We start from the raw sequence: 25,609 nt of genomic DNA on the forward strand, positions 1-25,609 counted from the left end.
CTTCTCTTATAAAGTCTACGGCTGTTCACACATCTTCTGCCTGATTTAACATGCCTGTTTTCATTTCTAGCTCATAAATAGTAAAGAACAATTAATTACCATGAATATAATAGATAAGACTACCTTTAGCATTTATATTGTTCTGTGGAAATCTTACAGTATATTGCATACACATGTATAGAGAGATATTTCTACCTCTGGATGACAGCTACCAAGTCACTATCGCTCTCTCCACAGAAGTTTTTCCATGTGCAAAATTCTAACTATGGCTCTGACTTTCTTGTTAACAGACTTTGAGAAACACCTGCAAGAAATGCTACAAAAGATCCAGGTGTTACTATTATAAGCAGTAACAGCATTTTCATAGAAGATGGCAGCAAACTAATTAATAAGACACCAAAATGTGTGCCTGCTAAAACTTGGGGTTGGGGGGTTAACAAATAATATTCAGAATACTCCATGATTGTTTAAGACCCTCCCCATGTCAATCCTTAAGCGTTTGTGTAATTTTACTCCTGTAAGTAATCCCTCCAAAGGCAAATAAAATGCAAATATTAGCAGGATCAGACATTTCTGCAGAGGCCTTTCCATACCACCTAATTTTAGGCACAGGTTTACCAGCAAGGAGCCCAGTCATCCTCTGCTCCTTATTCATCTGGACTGGAGTGGCCAGGCAGCCTGGCTGGGACACCCAAAGAAGGTGCTTGTAACCCTGGAGCCATAAAGCCCCATCCTCCTCAGTGACTTCTCAAGCCCAAATCCTTGTGCATTTATGGAAATCCCTCCTTGTGCAATATTCTTCCTTAATCCAACCCTTCATGTACAGCCTGATCCTGCAGGCTCCACAACCAGAGGCTGTAATCACACCCTGCCCTTTGGGGCTGCAATGGGGCATCAACTACCCCAACTCCTCCATCATCACAGAGGATGCTGGTGCCTGCAAAGCATCAGGCCCATTGTGTCTACAGATGTGCCACATGAGAGACTACAAGTGAAAGTATTTGTCAGTCTTCGTTTCACTACAGAGGTACTGGAGCAGTGACAGCAGCGAGCTGCTGCGCGGGCACAGGCTGGCTGCTGGCATAACCTCACTGGGTGCTTGTCAGGTTCTGCTTCCTCCAGGCAAATCACAAGTGAAGTTTGCTGAAAGCTTTTGAGCACTTTCCAGATTTCAGTTGATTCTCACTCTGACAGTTTTGCTAGATAATTTTTTCCCACAGTTATCACACTGGAAAAACTCCCAGCTTTCAAATAGATATTTAAAAATACATTTAATTTTCTCTTGCACAGTGAATTAATTTATTGTAATATCTTGCTTTGTCTCAAGGCTGCAGATTGATGAGACAAGTGCTGATTTCTGATGGACCTCTTAGCCAAGAAAGACCTTCATTTCAAAAGCTGTTGCTGAAATTTGAAATGGGCCTACAACTGGAACACTGTTTGCTGGGTTGAATCCACATGAATACCATGCCCTATTAGATCAGTCCTGACTGACAAAACCATGATACTGGGGTAGCCAAAATGCATTACCACTATTCCTTCTCAGGCTCCATGTTCATTCAGACCACAGTTTAAAAACAGACTCATATGTAGTTAGTAAAATAGGAACCTACAGAAGAATTAGAATTGCAAAAAGAAAACATCAGGTTTTTAAAACAATGACATTGAGGTATTAAATGTAAAATTAATAAAAATTCACAAAAGTTGGCAATTTTCCTCACTGAAATTATGTTGAGTGAGGATTAAAACATAATTTTTGTTTAAATTAAATTTAAAAGTTAATAGAGATAGAAAGGGAGGTGATTATACATAGCTTGTTTAAAATCACCAGAACAGAAATATTTTCATGATGCTTTTAAAATTGAAGTTATAAACAGTTTCCTGTTTTTTTTAAATCTAAACACTCCCCTTGTTCTGCTGCAAGTAAAATCAATCCTAATATGGCCACAGTCTGCGAAGTGTCTCAAAAATAAAATTTCAGAACACTGCTCACGGTAGCATTAGAACACACTGGCAGAAAAGACTGAATTTGTGAAACATTATTGTAAAAGAAATGCATTGAAGAATAATTATCTACAACTGAACTATTTTAGAATAATTTTTAGACTATCTTTTAAAACAAACTATTTGCTATTAATAGTTCCTAAAACAACTTGAAAATGACAGATTGTGGGGTGGTGGCAATGTATTACCTCCTATTTGGCTGGTATAATGATCCCTTAAACCACACACATAGCTGTGACCCCTCCTGCAATACAGGGGAGAAAAGGCTTATTTTACTCCAGTTTCAAATCTAAAACCTCTCAACTCAAATGCTTTATATTATATTGCTTCCTTCACCCGTCCCTGCATTTTGCCTGTTTGTGCTGGGACAAGCCAGAGTCTTGTCTCTAGTATATGAAAGACAGGCTGAGATAGGGTGCCTTGCAGGATCTCAAATCTTGGCCATTAAATAAAATGGTACATCTTCATGTGACAATCCTCCATTAGGACCTGGACAACAGTATCTTCAACAGATGCTAAAAAAACAGGTTTAAGAGTGGACTACTTAACAGTGAGCTTCTGGTTCTCTCATCTCAGCAAAGATACTGGCAAACTGGGAAGAGTGCAAAGAAGGGCAACAGTGATAATCAAATGTCCGGGATGGTTTCTGGATGAGGAACAAATGATTACAGCAGCATTTCTCAGACTGGAGAAAAGACGACCGGAGGGAAATGACAGGCCTACAAAATCAGATACGGCCCAGGGGAACAGATAACAATCTAATGTTTGCTGTCACTTCCAACACAGGACAAGGGGGCATAACTTAGAGCAGAGAAGCAAATACAAAAGAAAGCAAGAGAAAAGTGATGGTTGGGCAGTAAACCAACAGAAACTTGCTGCCAAAGTCACAGCTATGCTGCTGCAGATGCAAAAAATGTATACGGGTTCAAAAGGAGACTGAACAAATACCTGGAGGAAACATCTCTTGAGGGTTATTATACAGGCAGAAACCCTAACCAGGAAATCCCTAAACTGAAGATAGCTTGAGGCTGGGAGAGTACTCGAGGGAAGGATCATACATACATATACTTACTCCATTTTTAATCTTGCCTAGATTAGCTGCCTATGGTCCCTCTTGGAGACGTAACATGGGGCCAGGCAGACTGTTGGTCTAATGCAGTAAGACCCTTCCTATGTTCCTGCTGGCAAGTTTATTTGTAGTGATAAGCACTTAAGGCTTTTCCAGAAACATGGCTGCTTTATTTTTTTCAGATGTACCTACTGACAATGAGAAAGCTGCTTCTAGCTCAGCTTTTGGGAGAGAAAACATTGCAAAAAGCACTGGTGCATAGCAGGCCATGCCCTTTGATGCCAACAAAAAGCTTCTGCAAAACTATTTATTAATTCTCACTCACATCTGAAACAGAAGTTCAGAGCTGAGATACCCTACGTGGCCCGAGGTAACTGCAGAATGCCAGCTGAAACCCACGCAGTGAGGCTGGGCTGTGAGTTGCATGGGGACCTGCAAAGGCTTCCCAGAAAATCTCAGGGTGAAGCAAGCCATTTTGCGGATGCCCTCGTCAGCAGTGACATATAGACAGAGATGAAGCCTCTGCATGTATAGTAAACATATATGTGCTACACGCTTGCTCTTAGAAACACCTCTAAACCAAACAGTCTTGTCCAGGTTGGAGCCTTCAAAATTTCTCCCCAAAGAGCCTGATATATGGGTAACCCAATGGGTTTTGGAAGGGCAGCAGTGCTGCTCGTGAGCTGACATGGGATGGGATCGCCCCTTGTCCCCAGCCCCACTGCTCTGCACTTGCTAGCTCTGGGGGCGGCACAGGACCACTTCCAGCCCTGTTTTTCTTCTTATTTGTTGTGTTTGTTGGCTATCATAACACTTTTGCAGAAACTGGCTTAGATTGTTGAGGAATGAGTAAGCCACCATGACAAGCTTACAAACGTGGTATGATACACAGCCCAGTGATCGGTTTATGTCACTCTCTATGTTGGGAGACACTCTACATCTACAGGAAAGAAGCATTTCAGTTTACTACCTTTGAGCAAAAATCTGCCTTCCTCAGCAATCCACACACGAGTTATGTCGCCTTCTCACAGCAGTTTAACTGCCCTCTGGTGTCTTTCCTCAAAAAAGCAGCCTTTACTTGTACCATCCATCAGCTGAGAGCAGAGTCTCCAGGACAAAATCAACCATCATAAAAGGAATTTTGTTTCACAGCTGGGCTTAATTCAACCCTGAGATATGGGAAGAACGCAGGAAGCAGAGCTGTCCACCTGCGTTGACATATCACTCATGTCACCATGCAGATGGAAGGGCAATGCCCTGAAGTAAAGGGCATCTCTGTCAGTATATCTGTTCAAATCCTCTGCTTGGAAAGCTACTGCCATGAAAATACAAAACCTTTTTACTGAGAGCTGTATCTGTCAGGCAATAATATCTCTAGGTTTTTTCCAACTAGGTCTGGCTTTGAAGAGATGATAAAGTGAAAAACTCTGTGTCTCCTGTCTGAAAATGAGAGTACAGTCTTGCATTAACTTCACTGCCACATACAGGCCTGGCAAAAAGTATTGGCAGTATGGGATTTAACCATTAGTCAGCATTTCATGTCAGGGTCTGCATCTTTCTCCTTGTCTCCCATGTTACCAGAACACTTTAAGCTCTTATGAAAATAATTTCACCATTCCCCAAGTTACCCAGCACCTCATAGTGAGCTCATTCCCAAAGAACAACCAGACATTAAAAATAATGTGCTACCAAAGTCTACTTTTTTAACCCCAAACTATTTAAAAACTATTTTAAATTCACAAATGGAAAACACAGGCTAAGAGCAGAAAGGAGGAGGACTGAAGCGGGGTCTTACCTAGTGATCTTTCCTTTGTTTGGTTTGCTGATCGCACCACGGGAAGACTTGCCCGTGTGCGGCTGCCCCTCGAAAAGGGGGTTGGAGAATCGCCCTCGGACATGGCCTCTAAGGAATCGGCAGATGCTTCAGAGAGGTGTTCTGTCTGGTCACCCAAATTGGGCTGTGGGCTCTGGCACGGCTTTGGGCTTCTTGTCTGCAAAAGAGAGTATTTCATTATTGGTCTACTGAAACTGGAAGGGGGGGGGGGGGGGGGGGGGGGGAGAGAAGAAAGAAGAAGCCCAAACTTCTTCAAATACTGGTATGCTGAAGATCACTTCTGTGTAGCTTATTTAGGAAAGCAATGTCCTTGGGTAATCTGCCACAGTTTTTATGGTTGTACATCCACACTGCAAATTTTGTTGCTAACAAGGCCCTGAGGATATGACATGTGCTGAGGAGATGTATGGTAATGCCATTCCTTGCTGATCACCAGTATAGCATAGGCATGTCCACACACACACACTCTTATGCTGACAAGTCTACTAAGAAAAATTCTCTGAAAAGAAATACTGTGATGTAGTTGTAAACTGTCAATCTCAGTATATTCTGCTGTGCCATCTATGAAAAGTACAGGTCATGCAGCAAACCCAAAATAGACATCCAACATTTCTAGCTGAAATCACAAATTATTTTACTTTTTGTTGCATCAGCATTAAATCAGAAGTGTCTTCACTAACTGACCATCATACTGCTAAATTGCTAAACACAGCATCTGGAAAAAGCCAACTCGCTCAGGAGGGGAGAGAAATGGTTTTGTTTATGCACTTCTACTGACTCTTCATTGTGAGATATGCCTAATAAAAACACTCAATAGGAGATACAATGTTGTGAACATTTTTTTGCTAACTTTAAGTGACATTGTAAGTGCTTTTTACAGAGAGGGGTTGCTTTAAGAAGTATACTCAATACCGTTTAGCGAAACTCCCTCAACCACATGTTACTATTACTTTGGAAGAATGATTTTCCAGTCTCTATCACAACAAACTGGAACAGACGCTGTACAAGCAGAAATTCAAAGCAAAGCAGGCTTACTCTGTCCCAAAACCAATATGTAAATATGAACTTTATAAAGGCCTATAATCATCACCAGGCACAAGATGTCATAAAACATATACATTTTCCTATTCCCTATCATTTAAGGTCAGACGCTAGTACATTAAAAACCCCCTGTATTAAAATCAACTTCAAGTCTAGGTTTGAAGATACTGTCAAGATCCAGAAAAGATTTTGTTTCTTTCTGGACAGCCAAGATGTCTTACCTTGCTGACATCTGGTTCCTTCAGTGGTTTTTCAAGTGAAACGAGGTGAGCTTGCTTCAGCAATAGCATGCATCACATAATATTCCCTATGTGACCTTGAATGTATGAAAAACTTTAACTTTTATTAGATTTTCATTAGCTGGCTATAGAGGCCTGTTGTTGCCAAGTTGTACAGTTGTTCACAAACTATAATAAATTAGAAATACCTCACAAGAAAGCTAAATCCTCCAGAACTTTTCACTTTTGAAATGCTGATATTAAAGTATTAGGCATTATCCAGTGTCCCACAGTGAAATTGTGGGAGCACTGAATTTTTGCAGGACTTAAAGCTAACAACATTTGTTCTCAGCAAACTAAAGTATGCTTTGAAGTTCCTCTCAGACGGTCAGCACCAGTCTGCAGGTTGTAAATACAGGGACTTGTGCCTGAAAACTTACAGAAGTGACAAATGATCTGCAGAGAAAGACTTTGATTAGTCAGTACTTCGTCATTCAACTTTCCAAAATGTCTTGGGAAGCATCACTTCCGAAGTATTTTATTTACACAGGCATCTTACAGAAGTACTACCAAGCCAAGTCATTACAGCTTTTTAGTTCCTTGTACTGATTAATAACTTAGCTGTATGTATGCATTAATAGGGAGCTAGAAGACAAACAAGATGTAAAAAACGCAACAAAATAAACCTGCTAAAGGTCTTTAACTTCAGTGTTTGTTGGGAAGGGGATTGCTTTTGTTTCTTTAAGAAAAAGTAGCCTGATAATATGAATCAAGATTGCTTTGCTTTTGATTATTTTGTTTCTCTTTCACTTGAATCCCCAGATGTCATTTGAGACACGTAGTTGTACGTACATAGTTTATCGACACAATAAGAACAGCTGCATAGTTAAGCAGTAAGGGGATACTTCATTACCAGAAGTGACAGACACAGCTTTTAGCTGTGCAGTTGCCCACTGTGTCCTGTCAATGTGCAGATGTAGCCAACTTCAGCAATGTTGTGTTTCTTTGGTTGTCCCTGGAGCAATTCTTTAGGACCTGACATACAGCATCTCAGATCCCCCTGGATAATAATGTCATCATTACTATGACTAAAAGTATTGGTGGTGGCTGAGATGGAGTTCATTTTCCCCCTTAGCAGCCCTCATTAGTGCTGTGCTTTTTACTGGTAGCTAGAAGGATGTTCGTAACACACCAGCGTTTTGGCTACTGCTGAGCAGAGTTCCCACAGCATCAAGGCTGTCTCTGCAACATTGCCCCCTCATGCGGTAGGCTGCAGGCAAGATCTTGGGAGGGAAAGTAGCCAGGACAGCTGACCCAAACTGACCAAAGGGATATTCTATACGATATAACATTTGCTCAGCAATAAAAGCAAAGAGATAGGAGCGGGGAGAAAGAGGCAGCATTCATTATGACGATGTTTGTCTTCCGAGGCAACCGCTACACGTACTGAAGCCCTACTTCACAGGAAGTGACTGGATGTGACCTGCTAGAGAGGAAGTACAGAGTAAATCTTTTGTTTTCCTTTGTTTCTGCATAAGCTTTTGCTTTATTAAACTGCCTTCATCTTGACCCACAAGGTTTTTTCCATCTTATTTTCTCCCCCCAGCTGCCCTGCTGAGGATGGGAGCAATAGAGCGGTTTAGTGGGCACCTGGCATCCAGCCAAGGTCAACCTACCCCACCTAAAAAGACTCCTTTTTGGCAGTCCTCATTCCTCACCCCAAATATTTCAGCCCCAAGAGGCATACCGGAACCTTTCAAAGCAAGGCAGAGGCACATCACGGATTCTGCTCAGACATGAAGCTCTGTCCTCCTCTTAACATACACCAGTGCAAATCCATAGTAGTTCCACTCTAGTAAATGGAGTAATATAAACATAAAGCCAAGGCAAGCTATTAATGAGATCTACCATATATATATATACACACACACATAGTGTTTATGAAAGACTTCAAGCTATTTGTCACACTCAACATTGCATTCCAGAAGTAATTCTGAATTTTAAACAGATTATAAAAATATCCTGAAACACAGCAAGAACAGTGGCTATTCAAGTAACTGAGAGATATGAGTGCATATTTGATAGGAAAGCATTTTTATTATTAGCAATGAGCACTAGGCTTGATGCTACTTAATAATCAAGCAGATTCCTAGGCAGCACTTCTTAGGAAAACCAGCCCATGAAGTGGGGAGAGGACAAGCAACATTTATGGAGCCATAGCCTACAAGCACTTGTGAAGACAGTTGAAGAAAGCAGGGAAGGAACCTTCAGCATTATTCAACCCTTGTAATAATTATTCAGCATGTTGATTCCAACATCAATGAAGATAAATAAAACGGGTGGCAAAGAAATACTTAATAAGTCATACCATATGTATTTTTTCCATAGAATGTTCACCAACATATTCTTAAAATATTCAAAAGCTTAAAATAGTATTTCAGGAAGTGTCCCTTTAATTACTTTCCAGGAATCAGCATGCAGTATAAGCATTTACAAAATAAATACTCACCATATAGCCCATGTTTCAGGGCACATCAGAACCCAACTAGAGTTGCAGTGTAGACTGCCACTACACAAGTCAGGATAGCACTGCAGCTGCATGTTGCATAAATCCAGTGAAAGTAATGAATCACAGAATCATCTAGGTTGGAAAAGACCTTGAAGATCATCTAGTCCAACCATAAACCAGACATCACTTGTGCCTGCATGGCTGCCTTTTAAATTATGCTAGTAAAGGGCAAAAACCGTAATACAGAGAAGAAAACTCAACACATGCCTACTAAGGAGTTGCACTATCCAAAACTAAAGCATCTGTAAACAGATACTCCACAGAGGTACAGAAAACCAAGTAAACACCAGCACTTTCCAAGCCATGGCTCTGGGATAAATTGACAGAAAATGGAAGAAGGTGCAGAACTAGGCAGTGGGTCTCTCTCTTGTCCCCTGTGCTAATACTAGTTACATAAGAGTTTCTTCAGTCAGTCATGGTCTTCCCCACCACCACCAGCTCTATGTTAGGAGACACCCCCCTGCACACTTATTTGTGCAATAGGCTTGATTTTTCAGCCAGCTGAGTTTAGCTGAACCTCCTTGAGGACTTCTCTGATAAAAGATCTTGCCTATGCTAGTTCTGGGTAAGAAGCTCATCAGAAAGGAAAGGACAAAATAAGGATGAACGATTCTGGTAAAAACTTACACATAATTACATAGTGCTTTGAGATTACTATTTTATTTAGGATATACTATTTTATGTACAAGTATATAGATCCTTGTAACCTTTTCAGGGTATATATTTAAGTATAATACATGGTGGTAGTCATTACAGAAAAACCAGTATCTTCCAACTACTCTTGGGATTTGATCAAGAGTTAAAACTGTGGTTAATCATGCCTGATGACTGATGTCTGTCTGTTACAGCTTGTCTAAAGTATGCACTTTTAATAGATCCATTTTAGTTCTTTCATTGACTAGTAAAAAAAAAAACAAAAACAAAAAAAAACACGCAAAAAAGTGAGAGGTTCTTTGAATGCAGTTAAATTTCAAATAAATAGGAGTGAAATCAGAAAGTATCTGAATGAAGGAAAGTGAAATACTGCAGAGATGCCAATGTAATGAGCAGTTGCAGGGCACCAGAGATGTTCTCCAAGTTCTGTGCATGCTTCTGCTTCTGGTCCTCTGCTCATGTTTGCCTCTCACAGAATCCTCTCTGCTCTCCATAACATCATTCTATGCTCAGTTCCAGTTATTTTCCATACTAATCTATAAAACTGAAACCTTTTTTTCCTTCTTTTCCTTTTTAAAAATCTCTCCTGCAAATTTGTTTCATACATTTTCATAGACAAAAAAGAACTAAAAAGAAAATCCCCTGATCTGAAGAAGGATTTAATTTCATCTCTTGATCAATTGACATATTTTATTTCCTGTTTCCAGGAACTTCCTTACCCTTTATCTTGATGCAAACTTATCTCTTCAGGAGAAGAATCTTATCATACACATCTTTGAAGTTGCTAGCACTCCTGGCAGTGTACAAATGGTAAACAAAGACATCAAAAAATAATACAGCGCTAGCAAAATAACTCTTTTCCAATCATGTGCTCTAAAGAACACACTTAGCATAGGCAAAAAACCCCAACCATTTGAGAGTCCTCTTGACATTTCGAATAAAGAAGAAAATTTAAAAGAAAAATGAAAACCTGCTTTTCTTGACCTTAAGTAAACTATTTGTCCTGTGACTTGTGCTGAAGATGGCTACAGGATATGTGACAGACTGCAAATATGCATATAAACAAGCAGAATTTAATGTATGATGAGTTTATTAATTCTAAAATATTGTCACAGTACATGAGCTCTTATTACTGCAACAATAATATTTCCTCCTCACATTTGTGTCAGATCCAAAACATGGTTGTCTGAAGAAAGGATCTGCTTTTTTCAAAGGTACAGAGTCTTTGAGGTCCCATACTATCACAACTACAGGGTTTTATTTGTCTGGATGTGCTATTAGTGACATATTGCTGTTGGAGAGAAAGTGAATACTACCCATATGTTCTTATTTTTAAGCATTTATTGTAACAGTGTTTTCCATAGCACTTTCTCAGAGAAGTTAAATGCTTATACATGTCTATATAAACTAAAGTTCATATTACATCTGTGCAATGGATGCATTTGGATACTCTCTCTCACTGGGGGAGCTGAGGGGTGGGGAGATGATTCAGCAGCTGAATGCAACATAAAACCATCTTTCAGGACAAGCTCACTTTTCTCTGTGTGTTATTCACCATTATGAGATGCAAAAACCTGTGGCATCTTCCTTTCAGACACCATCAGCTGGAAATGGTACCATGGCAGGAGCAGGCACATGCCAGCATCCGTGCTTTCAAGAACTGAAGAGAGCAGGAGAACAACTGCCCACTCAACACCATGCAGACTCTGTAGGAGTTATTTATACTATTCCCCAGTGCCTGCTCATGGGCTACCAGATTTCTCTGGCTTTTATTTCTGTATTTCAAACACAAACGTTTCACTGTTCTCTGTTGAATCAATGACGAGTTACAAAGCCAGTCCTTACTCACAAGCACTCTCGGTTTGGGGGCAATATTATGGTATGAATGGCCAGAAGTCTTTCCTCCTTGATTAAGAGAGACATGGTACCTGAGCCACGGCTGCTCACTATCTCTCCATCCCCAGCACTGAACCATGGTACCCCACTTGCCTTCAGCCTCCCTGCCTTGGAGGCATGTTCTGCATTGGATGCTGCCCAAGCTCCCCCTTGACTGTGGTGCTACTGGCCACATCCTACTGCCGGCGGCCCTGAGGAAAGCCTGAGCTCACCATACTCACCACAGGAGTAACACAAGCAGAGCACAAATCAGAGAGGCCTCCCCAGGCTGCCTAATTAAGCAAAATAATAAGCTCAGTGTACATGAACCTGAGGTACAGCCCTGCTACAGAGCTTTTCATGCTCTGAGGAAAGGCAGAAACAGGCCCAGAAGAATTTTCCCAAGTAAGGTAGAAGAAAGCATTCCCTTTCCTCCCAGCATGAACAAGAAGGAGCAGAGGATAACTCAGCCAAAAGCACCAGCTGTCACAGGAAGGTGCTGCATTAAAACCTGGTAATGCTCAGTCACAGCCACACATTACCAGAGCCCAGCGCTTTGGCAGGGTCAGGACACCACACCAAGTGGTCATTTTACTCAATTCTATGAATTTATCTGAAGGCAAAACTCTCTGCTTATGACAGGATCTTTATCACCACTCTTTGTGTTCACTGATGCTGACCCCAGTTTCTTTCACCTAGTGGAAAAAAAACATGTCTAATGACGTGTCAGAATTTATCTGCCATATTTTTAGGTTAGAATGATATTCAAATCATCCTAAAAACCTGCACATTTTCCCAGGAGCCTTGCTAGCTCCTGTTGGTGGCCAGCTGCATGCTCCCTGCTGTGGCAAGCCGCCAAAACCCATTTCTTTTAATCCTGAGTGCTGTGAATCACCAAGCAGGACACCCACAGGCTGCCAACTCCTGCTTACCCTTTGCAGGACCATGGTTTGATCTTCAGCAGGGTGATCCCGAGTTAGCAGAAAAAGTTTTTCATGAAACTCTGTTATAAATGACCGATGTGAAGCAACATTCTCAAACTTTAGTTTCTAACTGTAAGCTCATAGACAAATTGAAGCTTGTTTTTCAGGAAAGCTGTGTGTTTACAGTAAAGATATTCATTAGAAGCAATAAAAGCTGTAGGTGCTCAGCACTTACGCTGCCAGACCTCTTATTCAGATGTTTAATTGGAGGAACTTGCATTTGAAAATGTTGCCCTAAGGAACTCAGCAGCCCATCTATAAGCAGCTTAATTGGTCCAGACAAGTCCAGACTGAAATATGCAACATGCTGTGGCATCTCTTTGGAATACATGAAATATCAGAAAAACCCAAGCCATCTATATTAAATGTAAAAATATTTCTCAGTACATTTCTGTCCAATCCAAGGTTTTCCCTTTCTACAAATGCCAGCCCAAGATTTTAGGGTGGAAATTGAAGTAAAATGATAGACAAAACTAACAGTCACCCATTGGTAATAAGCAAAAATCACACCAAATGAAAGAAATCTTTCATTTTTAAATAAAATCATATAACTCTGTGCTTTATTCTAATGCTTTGAGAAATGAAGTATTTATTTACATGTGACAGCCAAATTTAAAAAGTGACTGATAACCTCACTATTTTTGCCTGCAAAGGCTTCCTTAGCTCCATCAATTTTGCTCACAGCAAAATTTGTTCTTTCACAGTCTCTGTCATACTCTTGCATCATAGCTTCAGTTTATTATTACTTTAAATAAGTTATCCATAAATTCCAGCCTGGACATCAACATTTGTCTTAATTAAAATCTTATGGCAGTTTCAGTTGGAAGCTCTTTCTCTTTTCCCTCCTAAAAACCCTACTGTGAAGTATTCACGAGCCAGCACGACCCCTTGTTCCATCCGGGAGATGGCTGCATTTCATCAGCAGTGGGTGAGGTAACTCCTACCTACACAATCCCCAAAGCCATCATGAGAACTCTGAAGATTAAAAGGGATGATTTAAACAAAAACTGTCATTATGCTGATTAAAGGGGAAAGATCTTTACATGCTTAAAACCACATGCAAAAACGTGGGGGAAAAGAAAGAAAAAAAAAACACACCAAAAAAACAACAAACAACAACGAATATATACCAGATGCCTAAATGTACCTAGGGGATAGTGTGTTCTGAGTCAAGAAAATTATTATCTACCCATCCCTGTTCTCCCACACATGTCCCTAAGGAAAACGGGAGGAGGGTCTGTTTTTGTGGTGTCTGTTTCCCAAAGCAAAGGAACACGATGCAGCGGTCCTGGAGAAACCTGTTTTTCTGTGTTTCTACAAGCTAAGGAGTTCTTAATTAACATGTTATTTTAAAAATAACCGAAAAAAGAGCCATCAACACAAAAGCTGGTGAGTGGGAACGAGGTCTTTGGGGCAGGGTGTGAGGTGCCCTGTGTGGGCTGGCCCCGGCAACTGGTAAGTGCTGCCAGACCCCAGCAAGAACAAATGCCCTGGAAAAACAAGCAGGAGGGAGAGCTGCCTCTGGCAGCAGCACACCCACACCGGTGACTTATTTTTAGCCTCTACTCATGGAAGTAAATGTGTGATTAAGTGCTTCTCAGAGCTTGTTGCTCTGACACCTGGGTAGAGTTAGGGACCTGCTGCAAGAGAGATGCCGTGGAAGTGAGGAGCTTCTCCTGCTCCTCTCTTCCAACTAGTCACTGTGCCCTTTCACTTCTTTTTCCCTCCCTGGAGGTCTTGGCAAAAGAGAAGCCTTACTGCTCTCCCACACCTCTGCCTCTGCCACCCTTCCCTGTGGTCGCATGTTTATTGGTCTACTTAAATCCTGTAAATGGAAACAAAACGAATCGTGAAGTGACAAATCAGGTGCAAATAAGCTGCTGTGCATTCTACATGATCCAAGGCCTCATTCAGTGCCTTCAGCACTTGTTATCTTGGTGCTTTTGTAATCGCACTTTCGACTGCAGTAGAAACCATGCAGAGACACCTTTTACCCACGTTAAGAGGCATGTGCCCATGCACTGCCTGGGTGGGGGAAAAAAAAAAAAAAAAAAGAAAACCTAAACTGCAGTGGACATCTATTCTACATGGCATTACAAGCCATATAAAAATGAAAGAGGTGCTCAACAGGATGAAAGGTGAGCTACAGGTGACTTCACAGGTGCACAGTGTACACATAAGATCATTTTGCAAGTTGCAAAACTAAGCTTTTTTGCACATCAAATACAAAACTATTTAGTCCTGTGCCCACAGAGCTGTCCTGAACTTTCCAGCAAGACTTTTACCCTTTAAGCCAGTTCCAAGTATGTACAGATACATAAATGAAGTTAGGAGTGAGACAGCTGGTAGGGATCACCTATTTATCCAGGACCTCCCACTGAATTTTGATGGATTTCAAAGCATCTAAGACAAGAGTGTGGACCTTGTGTCTATCATGCCATTAAAAGAAAAGTCAGAATTAAAAAATAGTCAAAGGATGCACGTGCATCACACTCCCATACACAATTAATCTGTAAGAATGACACTTCACTGCTGTGAAATACAGAGGGAAAAAGCATGCAGATCCATATTTATTCAGGAACGCTAGTTGTGAAGCAAGACACACACAATTAAAAGGTAACAAACTCAATCCACAGCAGAGTGCAGAAGAAAGAAAGTACAGTACTAACTCTCTGAGAGGATTCAAGTTTCATCAAGTACCTTTGAATGTCAAGTTCTGAATGAAGGGAGACCAACATGCACTGCAAAACCTGTGGATCAAAGAGAAAAGAAGGGGAGGGGGGGAGATAACTGTTAACAGGAAAAGAAAAAGGAGAACAATAGAAATTAAAAGAGAATAACCTGTACATACTGAAAGTATCCTGAGCAAAGGGAGAGGAAGAGAGGCACTGTAAAATAATGAAGAAAAGGCACATGTGCCAGGGAGCAATATGCTCTATCAATACTCCATATGCAATATTCTCAGAACCCTTGCTGGACTCAGTTCAGATGCACTACTTGTGGTGGTGTGTCAAAGAAATGGAGAATGTTCTTCTAATGTAAGAGAGTTGAGCCACACACACTGAAATAGATATTTAGCAACCATATCTGACAAGAAATGATAAAATATGCATTCTTCCTAAGAAATGATACAACTCTTGGCTGGAGTTAACAGCAGTCATTACACTTCTGGGTTGGTTTCACACTTACTACAGAGACATGGAATCCTTCAAGCAGAACTTAGAAATACTGTATTACTCTTGATTAACCACAACTTTAAAAAGAATAATAGATAAACTATGGTATGATTAAAAAGTACTCTCCAATCAAATCTTTCTTTACTATTCTACATCTGATCTTAAAGCACACAGAACGTGAAAATGTGCTAAAAAGGGTTTAAGGTCCAAAAAAACCCAAGCATTTTTTTTCCCTCCAACACATGGATGAGATGCAAATAGGAAGGGAAATTGCCTACTGCTGTTTGAGTCCTCACAGGTGGAGGTCCTGTATTTTCCTTAATCTCCATTTGCCTGCAGGGTAGAGATGGGGGTAAAAGAAATTTTGTACAGTGCTCTAAACAACCTTCTCTGAACAATCAATTCCTCCTTCAACCCAAGTCAGGCTCCCACGACAACTTACTGCTGCCTCATTTGGAGCATGCAGCTATTCATACCAGGCAAAAAAATGCAACTGCTTTGATAACAAGGACATCATTGTTAAAGAATCTTATTTAGCAAGTAATTATAATGCCAACATCACAATTAAGAGAGTAATTCAAAGAATCTTTTGAATTTTACAAACCCAGAGGATATGAGCATATGAGAGCTGATTCTGGGGATGAGATAAGGAACATATAAGTATGCTGTGATTTTTCATGTTTTTGTCGACTGGATACTTTGGAAGGGCAGTACTATTTTATTTAAAGAGAACAATAGATCATTATTCTCCCTATGATAAATGCATCATTTAGAATTGTTCAAGTAAAATGTGATTTTTACAAATAAGCTATTTATGCAAACACAGTCTAAATTAAATGTAGCCTTCCGGCAACAACTGGATAAATTCCAATTCCAAACCACAAAGACAAAACAGTCTGTTGCTAATGTCTCAGTAATAATGAAACTGTTTTAGGGTTTTTCATGGGTTTATAATGTCACCACCCCACACATGAAAACCTGAGAAGTTCTATTTGCCCTTTAATTAAGCTATTCTCCTGATTAAAAAGAAAAAAGTTATGGATTCTCTAAAGGACTAAATCCCATCTCAATGCCAAATACATGAGACTTCCAAAGGGAAGAAATTCATGCTGCACGTTTGCTTAACATTCAGGCATCATTACACCAAGACCACACTTTGGAAGGCACTTACCCTGCACAACAGTAGCATTAAAAGAGTGCAGCAGTTGCCCTCCCCAAAGCCATTGCATAGGATCAACTTGAGCTACTTAGTTTCCTCAAAGCCTGCCACTTCATTGGGAATTACAACTGTGTTGCTTTTCTCTGGACTTTCCTACTCTAAAAGGAAGCGAAACATCAATTCTGACCTAAGGGCGAGTAAGAAAATGAGGATGCTTGATGAAACCGACAACACTTCCCAGCCTTAATCCACAGAAAATGTTGTCTTTGTCCTTACTTCTCCCTGTCCTCTTATCATAACATGGTATTTACTTTAGTTTTAAAGCAAGGAGGTAGATGAGGATTTGCAGTTATATAAAACTAGTCCACCTAGATTCAGAAGTCTCTCCCTCCTCTTAGGAGAGTTGATCTGAAATCATATGGATGTGATACAGGATTACGAGCTAGCTTTCTCTGAATAAACAGTCTTGCAGGAGAAAATGAATCATACACCAATACAGAACTCAAGAGCAGTGCAGCAGCAGCTTCACCAGTATCCTGCATAAGGTAGCACAAGGAGGCAAACAAGGACTCCACAGTGTTATCTAGCAAACTTCAGATCACCTAAAGAAGATCTAGACATGCCAATATGGGAGAAATATAATCAAGACTGTTACTGCAGCCACGTAAAGAACTTATTATGAATGAAATTTGAACACATTTAGGTCTGAATCCAAACCTGAAGCATGGCTTCCTTTGGAACTTTCCAAACTATTTGTTAACTTTCTATATTCCTTTCCAAACTCAACACCACACTGATGCCTTCATCAGCACTCTGATGACCTCGAGGGTATTTAAAGAGAGAAAACAATAATGATCTATTTCTTCCTTTCCTCCTAGATTGCAGGGGAATATTTTTTTTTCCATCTGTGGGCATGCATGTGGATATATATAGCCCACAATGATAGGAAATTAATTCAAAGAGAGCTTTGCAATTTCCAAATGCAGCAAGGGCTGCAATCTTGCCCACTCCAGGGACAGGTTCCTGGGACAATCCCCCACACCTCCTGCTTCCCTTGCCAGCTCTGTCATTATTCCAGAGAGGTGAGGCATCAGAGCAAATACCCAGCACGAGGGGAGAAACAGGATATTGAAGCAGATCTCACAGAAGATTAAAAATCCCTGGACTTGTTTTACTAATAAAGAGCTGTAGAATGCAGAACACTCAACTAACGTGCTCTGAGCAACCTCTGCTGGCCAGCAGATAGGATCCCATGCCTCCTCCTAAATGGAGCTGTATGGAGCCTGGGATTTCATTCCTGTATGAGAGTGAAGATCCTCAGCTGGCTTGAATGAATATCACTTGACCAGCTTGAACAGCATGAGGACAACCTATAAAAGGTCATCCTGTCACAATGAGCTGGAAAATACCCTCAGAGCAGAGAGGCTCCTGTTGAAACTAGTGTTAAGACTTCATGACTTGTGAAAGCAAATTGCCAGAATAGAAGAGGTACCAACTCTTGTCCATGTTGGATTAGCATGCAAGGAAACAAGATTAATAGAGGCAGGTAGATATATAAAGGTAATATGGAGAAAATCAACAAAAGAACATATGTAATTTCATCCAGAAAAAAAAAGAGGAAAATGTTAGAGGCCAAGGAGAAGAGTGGAAACTGAGGTTGGGACACAGGGCGCAGCTAACAGAACGATTGCAGAACCTTGCTTACGGGAAGTATGAGCAGGATGGGATATTACACGGAGAAAAGCTAATTTCAGGAGTCAGCCTTTATTGTAATGAGAAAGGTACCAGAGACAAAGGAAACAGCTGTCAAACATGTTGCTTTTGAACTTTAAACCGAGTGAGTGGTGGTAGCCCTTGAAAAAGGTATAGAAAGCTAAGAATCATAGGAGGAAGGCAATGTTGCAAGCAATGAGCTGAATGTCATCAAAGTGGTAAGAAAAGTCTGGTGAGTACCACTTGTAAGGTAGTATCCAAAGGATTAGCATGTGGTAACTTAGGGAGGACAAGGATTAATATCTTGGGGCTGACTGACTGTATTAGTCATTATCCCATGGCCTTCAAAACAAGGGTGAATGAGCTGTAAGTCTGCCTTGTGGGATCTGCTTGCTAAGCAGATCAAAGGAAAATATTCACCATTTTAAGCAGGATCAGGCCTGTTAAACGCTGAAATTCTAAGTCTCCAAAGGAAAATGCAGATGCTTGAGACATTTGTGTTGATTTAGTAGGAGACATCTGTCCCCCTGAGTAAGTTTGAAATAATGTCACAGAAAGGTGTTAGGAGTGCAATGTGCTCCCACTGTGGGAATGCAGCACTGACGTTCTTGCTGGCAGCGACAATACAAACCAAAGGTACTGAGGTGCTGACAGTACTGCGAAAGTGTGGAAATCAAGGAGCACGTTAAGCTTTCCCCTTTTTTTTATTCTGTGTAGTATGTCCTTGATTTATGCTTCTGATGGATTTCAAAAGGGAAGACCTTACAAAGGCATTATCATGGGTCACCCATGAAGGTGACACAGCTGCTGGGACAAGAAGTAGCTAAAATCAGAGAAATGCATGGTACGGTATGAAGCAAATCTGGGTTAGCCAGGACATTATGATGCCAATTAGCGTTCCTTGGGTTTACAGGCTGTGGGTGAGATCCTGCAGAGACATGCAATCAGCCGACGCTGGAGGGATATGATAATGAAAACACAAAGGGCTAGAGATGAGTACATAGATGATGATACACGACTAAATGAGATGCTGATTCATAAGTCCTCTTAAACAGCTTGAAACTGAAGGAAGGAAATGAGGATCAACTGCCTATTTCCTGTGCACAATGGTTTTTGCGGGAAGGATGCGAGAAAGCGTTGTTTCTCAACAATGCTGGGATGGGAAAAAGTCAGGATGGTAACTCAGCTGGGTTCAGGCCAAAGAGGTTCTTCCAACAGAAATTTTAAGTGCATAAGTATCCGCCAAAGAAGGGAAAGGGTGAAGTTTTTTATCACATGAAAATACAGTCAATATACAGGATCAACTGCAAGCAATCTGCATGACAACATTTAAGTAACTGCAGGGGAAAAAAAAAGGAGATGGTCAATGACAAATGGTTCAAAAGGAAGCACAGAAACAAAAAGACCAGTGAAATGTAAACTGGGAACGCAGTCAGAGAGATGAGAACAAGGGAAGAGGTCTGCACAAAACATTAGGACTCCTTATGTTTCAGGATTTATGTTTTCCAGCACACTCTACATCTACAGCATCCTTCAAACTGTGTATGTTTTCTGGCTCCAACTCACTGAACATTACAGCTGAAAATGACATGTATTAACCTGGAAAACTTTTTTTTTTTTTTTAATTTCTAACCTAAATAATTGAAGGGTCTCATCTTCATTATTGTTTTTGTAATTTTCTCAGTTTTTGTCAAAAAATCCCTAAAAACTTGTGTTTAATTTAATTTTAGTGGGATTTTTAGTGAGGATTAAAGCTAAACTATTTTATATAATTTCATATAATATTTAATAAACATTAATCAAACAACTAAAACTAGACAAATTTTAAAACATCTCACAGGAATCCAGATCATATTCCAAATCATACTTTTCTAGAGATACAAAATAGTTATACCTTTAAAGTAAAAACAGTCTGGTATTCAAAAGTTTCAGAAGTTCTCCAGGGCTACATAGCCTTCCCCCTTTTGCTGTCTCTCCACCCATGTGGAGATACTATGTTGAAACTCCATATTTTTTCACTCTCTCAACAGAAATACAATATTGTGTCTATCTATACTCCATCTAACATGTACTGTAAAGGAAAAACATAACTTCTTGTTCACCTCAGATGACTTACAAGTTTAGAGGTTTTTAAGCAAGATCCTAAGGGTGCTGTCTATTTCAGTCTTGGTTCATAATGGATTTATGCTTTTAAAGTATATGATTAAGCAAATAATTAAGAATAATCATACAAGAAGTCCATTAGACTATTTTCATTAACAAAGTTAGATGTGATCTGATCATTTGATTGTTCTTTGGCCCTAACACCTATAGTGCTGAGCGCTCATCAGACTCTTCATTTTTCATATTTCACATAAAAGTAACCAAGAAAATAAATAAAAGAAAACATTCCTGTATTTATGATTTATCTGTCCCCTGCGACTGTATTTAAGTATCACTGTGCAACGAAACATGCAAACCAAGACTGGTTGGTACAGGCTGGAGAGAAAATGATGGTTGGATCTAGTTTCTCTAATGTAATTGAATGTGATTTGAATCTGTGGATCTGAACCTGCATCACTCTTCCATGATGCAAAATTCTGTATGCGAAAAGCCTACTTTGTGCAGATGTGGAAAACTGAAAAAAACATTGGCTGAAGATCTCAAAACTGGTTGCCTAATGAGGTGGGTAAGTTTACAGGGAGGTACCTCAGTGTGCCTCCTACTAATTCTGATAAGATTTGCAGGGAACAGAGCAATTTTGAATTACTGGTTCGATTAGGGGTTTTCAGCCACTGACTCATAATATTTGAGATATCTGGCAGTTTAAATATGTATTCAGATGCTAAACTTTACTAAGTTAAGAATATTGTCTACCATTTTTCTGTATCTGACCCACAGTTAGTAATGGGGACAATTAGACAACGACAGTATCTTTGTTTCCAATAGTCTGTCTCTCCTGTTATTCATTCCCTATCTCCCATGGTTATCAACTCTTCTTGGAATCGCAATATATCACTGAAGATAAACAACAAAAAACTATTATGAATCTTTATAAAGGAATAAACCAACGATGATGACCTAAGAAGGAAAAGATTTTCATGAGCTGTCTCCAGTATTTTGAAAAGTAAGTAAGAATAATAGAGAAAATATGACGTTTAAAGAATATAGCTGTTCCTCTCTTTCATTTTTCTGTGGTATTTTCCTCTCAGCTTTAAATAACTGGCTGACCTGGTTATTCATACAATAACCATCACTGAAAAGCACCATACGGTGTATGCAATGACAACTGATGGTCTACTGAGAACAACATTCTCTGAAATGCAAAAAAATGCATGGCCTTGTCATCTTCTATTGCTCAGATTTAATAGTAATGCTTCTTTCATAAATTCTTTCTTTTAGACTTCATTTTAGCCTTCACTATTGATTGAATGTACTTATTTTCTAGGCTGTGATTAGCTCATCCAATTAAACCTTATAAAAGGTACTCAAAGCGATCAAAAATTGGATTATTTCCAATTCACAATGATAAGGTTACAGGATTTGCTCCCTCCTGCAAAGGGAAAAAAGAAATTATATGGTAATTACTCAGAAGACAGCCTAAACAAAAATGTGGCTGTACCCACATTTCATTCCACCTTTCTGCTGTGTTCCTCCATAAGATGAAACAACATTAATGGACAGGTTTTCTAACAACTTAAATCCTACAACTCCAAATGATGAAAATTGCAGGTCTCTGCCAGGAACCACCATTTTAACTACTGCCCCAGACAACTTTAGGAAAGAGCTCATGCAGTATAGTACCTGCCTACATCAGGATGCTAGGGGACTGCACCCAGTAGCCTGCTTTTGTGCTCAGCTCTTATGGAAAGCCATAAACTATTTAATTTATGTGCTTCTATGGGCTTAATTCCTTTTAAGAAAATATGTTGTAGAGCAGAAACGATTTAAAGAACATCCACTGAGGGTAATCTGGGTAAGACATATCAATGCAGAACTGTAGTGGCAACCCTATTCCTTGGTGAGTGTTCTTACTAATTATTTCTTGATATACAAAAGCATTCTTAGAAAACCTTCATTAATCACAATTCCCTTGATCACAGAGAAATGGGTGAAAAAATTTGGTTATGTTAACTTTAAACTGTATACAGCAGTAATCTTCCAAAGGTGTTCTAATCCTCTCTCCTGCAAAAATCCAAAAGCTTTCAATAAAAGAAAAAAAAAAAAATCCAAATATTTAAGTATGCATGCAAAGATCTCCAATTATAGCTTTCTATGGTCCGAGAGTTATCAAGCTTTGGTTCCCATTTCAGTCCTTACAAAACCACTTTTCCTGTCCTTGGTCCACCATATACAACAAAATTGACAGCACCTACCTACCTTACAAGGCTTCTGCAATAATTAACTCATGAACAGTTTCCAGCACACCACAAGGAAAACTGCTACAGAAAAGTATCACGTTTATACACCACATTAAGTCTGCTCTTAACCTCTTGTAGGGATCACAGTCTCAGCACAGTAGTGATGTTCTGTTAATCGGTCTCCTAGATTTTCTCTTAGAATACCTAAAACTTTGAACTACAACATCAAACATAGAAAGCCTACCTGCCTTACTAGTAACTGAATTTATTACCTTCCACCATTTTTTAAATGCGTATCTGTCATCTACACAATTACAAGAGAGATATGAGTTCAGAAATGCCTTTCTGCAGCATATACCAGATTACACTTGAATAGTTACAGAGTAATTAGAGTGGAATCCAGCTAAGTCAGTCTTATTACCTCATAACACTTATCTCATATTAGTGACATACATAAATATTAAATACATATAATGTTATACACAAACAGTGAGATTCTGCAATGTCCTGTGTGAGTCCTGGTTTTGATACAATCAGATATCACTGCTATGATACTAGGGGCTAGTTAACACTAGACAACATTAGCTTATGGAGAATTATGTTGACATCACTATTGCAAAACAACACTGGAAGTTTTCATTGATAAGGAAATGTAAATATTAATTTAAATTTCAGATTTATATAGATATTAAAATAATATATTTTTCAAATGTCCTTAGTGCAGTAAGTTTTATTACATTTTGCAAAACCTACTTCTTAGAATTATCTACTCACATTTAAGGGATATAATGTAAAACCACTAATAAACAAACCATAATGTCAGCTCATTAATCAGAAATGTCAGTTCAAATATATCCCATTTGGAAACAATAGACTGATGCTACTGACTTTATAAGCCTTACAGAGAAGGGAATAGAGCTAGAGTTGGATTTCAAGAGTTGATGTCATCATTGTTCACAAGCCAACACAGGGCTTTAAAACTGAAAAGAATCTACAGCATATAAAATGGTTTCCAACTTGTAAGGGGTCCAGGCCCTGTGCCAGTGGATAATAATTTGCAATACAGTTCAGGGTTTTTCAGAGGAGAAACTGGAGGAGGGGACATAACACATTCATGCAGAAAGGAATGTGCAATTCCATATTCTTATGTGTTACAAAGAGAGATGTCTTTCTAAACTCTTGCTTTCTTGTACTGTACATGTCCTCTTTTCAAATGTTTAAACATTTCCTAAGTTGGGATCTTTACTTTTAAATATTTTTGTTTATCAAAAAGCTTTCTTTATATAGTTACAGTGCTAGCACCACTCAGAGATGACAAAGTATCAAAAATTAAGAGAAAGCAAGCCTAATATGTGCCAATAGATGTATTTTCTGGATATCCAAGGGAGATGTAGTGAAAAGAGTATGTAAATTTGAATTTTCTCTTTGTTGATTTATTTTCTTTTAGCACATACGCATTAGCATTCTTAGAACTGCTGAAAATTTACCAAATCAAAGGTTAAAACTTAAAAATGAAGTACCCTTTACTAGACAAAACCGGATTAGCAGTACATAGTTTCTTCTGCTCTTGCATGAACATTTAATTACCTCATATTCCTCAGTGCCCCCTAAATTCAGCAAAAGACAATGTTATCTGTTCAAACAAAAAAGATATACACAAATATTTGTAATAGCCTTGTCTCAGTCTAACCACATAGCACAGTCTTCACTAGCCAATAAATACTGCAGCCAGAACATAATGCAGGTTTGTATTTGATCACTACCCATTTGCCTGATTATTGGAACTATGGTGAGCACGTGTCTCATGATTTACAGGTATGCACACAAAAGGAGTCCTTTCTCCACAGAAGCTCATGGAATGTGTTTTGCTCCAGGCGTTAAAAGAGGGCCAGGATTTCATCCTTACAGCGTTACCCTCTTTTAGTGTCTCTAAGCCTTAAAAATAGATTTGAAAGATACAAAGTGAAGAAAGAATGCATCTAATGTATGATTCTTCCAGGAATTTTCTGAGAATAATTCACTTTCCAACAGGTGATTCTGTAGGAAACTACTTAAAGGAAAACATACTGGCAGTGGTACTTTTATATGTGTCTGAACGTGGGTGAAGGTGCTTAACCTTGTGAAAATAAATGTGTTAATAGGCTCTTCAGACATTCTGAGTAGGTTTTGCTTGCTCTGTCTTGATGTTATCTTGGAAACTAGAAAATAATTCTTATTTTCGTCATAGAGCAATACTTACATTCTTTTGTTTGGTCTCTATTCCTCACCATTTACTTGCCTATTTTCATTGGATAGAAATACATCTTTATTCTCCAAACAGCAGTGAAATACATATTCTCTATTTCCAAACACCAAGACCTCCTGTTCTCTGATGTAACTGCTAGTAAGGAAAATTCTATGCATGCTAGGTTACAGCATCTAGGCATGCATTGTAGAGGTGCATTTTTTCCCTTCAGTGTCCTCAAAAGATTATCTTCTTGCTTGCATCAGTTCTGACTGAGAGAGAGATGATGACCCTGAGGTATACGCAGCAGTGCTATACTACTCAACACACTGTTCACAATAAAATCTGATGACACAGGCCTTGTTGGTCTCAGGAAAAATGTCCCAACTGACTAGCTAAAAAACATAGCTCTTATTCCCATCAATACAGAAAGGAGATGCAAAGATGGTTTATGTTGAAGATAATAGGTGTATGACAAATATTACATACTATATGATCTTTTAGCAGATGGCTGCAGAAGAGACTGAGGAACTCTTTTTTTTTCTTCCAAATCCTGAACGCTCTGGGCAAAAGTAATTCAATACTGAAGAGATACTCTGATCTGAGTAACTCAAAAGGGAATACTAAGTTCTTATGAAGACATGAAAATATTTCAGACTTCTATTCGCATTGACTGCGTTACCCTAATATCCCTTTAACCATCTTAAATGAGTTCCCATCATCACTCATTTTTCTCTAGTTATTGAAATT

At 39.4% G+C, this 25,609-nt stretch overlaps 1 protein-coding gene across 8 annotated transcripts in view; it reads right to left on the reverse strand.

Annotated features, from left to right (window-relative positions):
* KIAA1217 (KIAA1217 ortholog) overlaps positions 1 to 25,609 on the reverse strand; it is a 183,238-nt gene that overhangs the window by 92,669 nt on the left and 64,960 nt on the right. For all 8 annotated transcript variants that reach the window (XM_074900147.1, XM_074900145.1, XM_074900144.1 and 5 more), the window contains exon 3: positions 4,869 to 5,064. In XM_074900147.1, the coding sequence (XP_074756248.1) occupies positions 4,869 to 5,064 (196 nt within the window). The remainder of the gene's footprint in view (positions 1 to 4,868; positions 5,065 to 25,609) is intronic.

The sequence above is a fragment of the Athene noctua genome, chromosome 2 (assembly GCF_965140245.1).
Source record: "Athene noctua chromosome 2, bAthNoc1.hap1.1, whole genome shotgun sequence".
NCBI classification, from domain to species: Eukaryota; Metazoa; Chordata; class Aves; order Strigiformes; family Strigidae; genus Athene; species Athene noctua.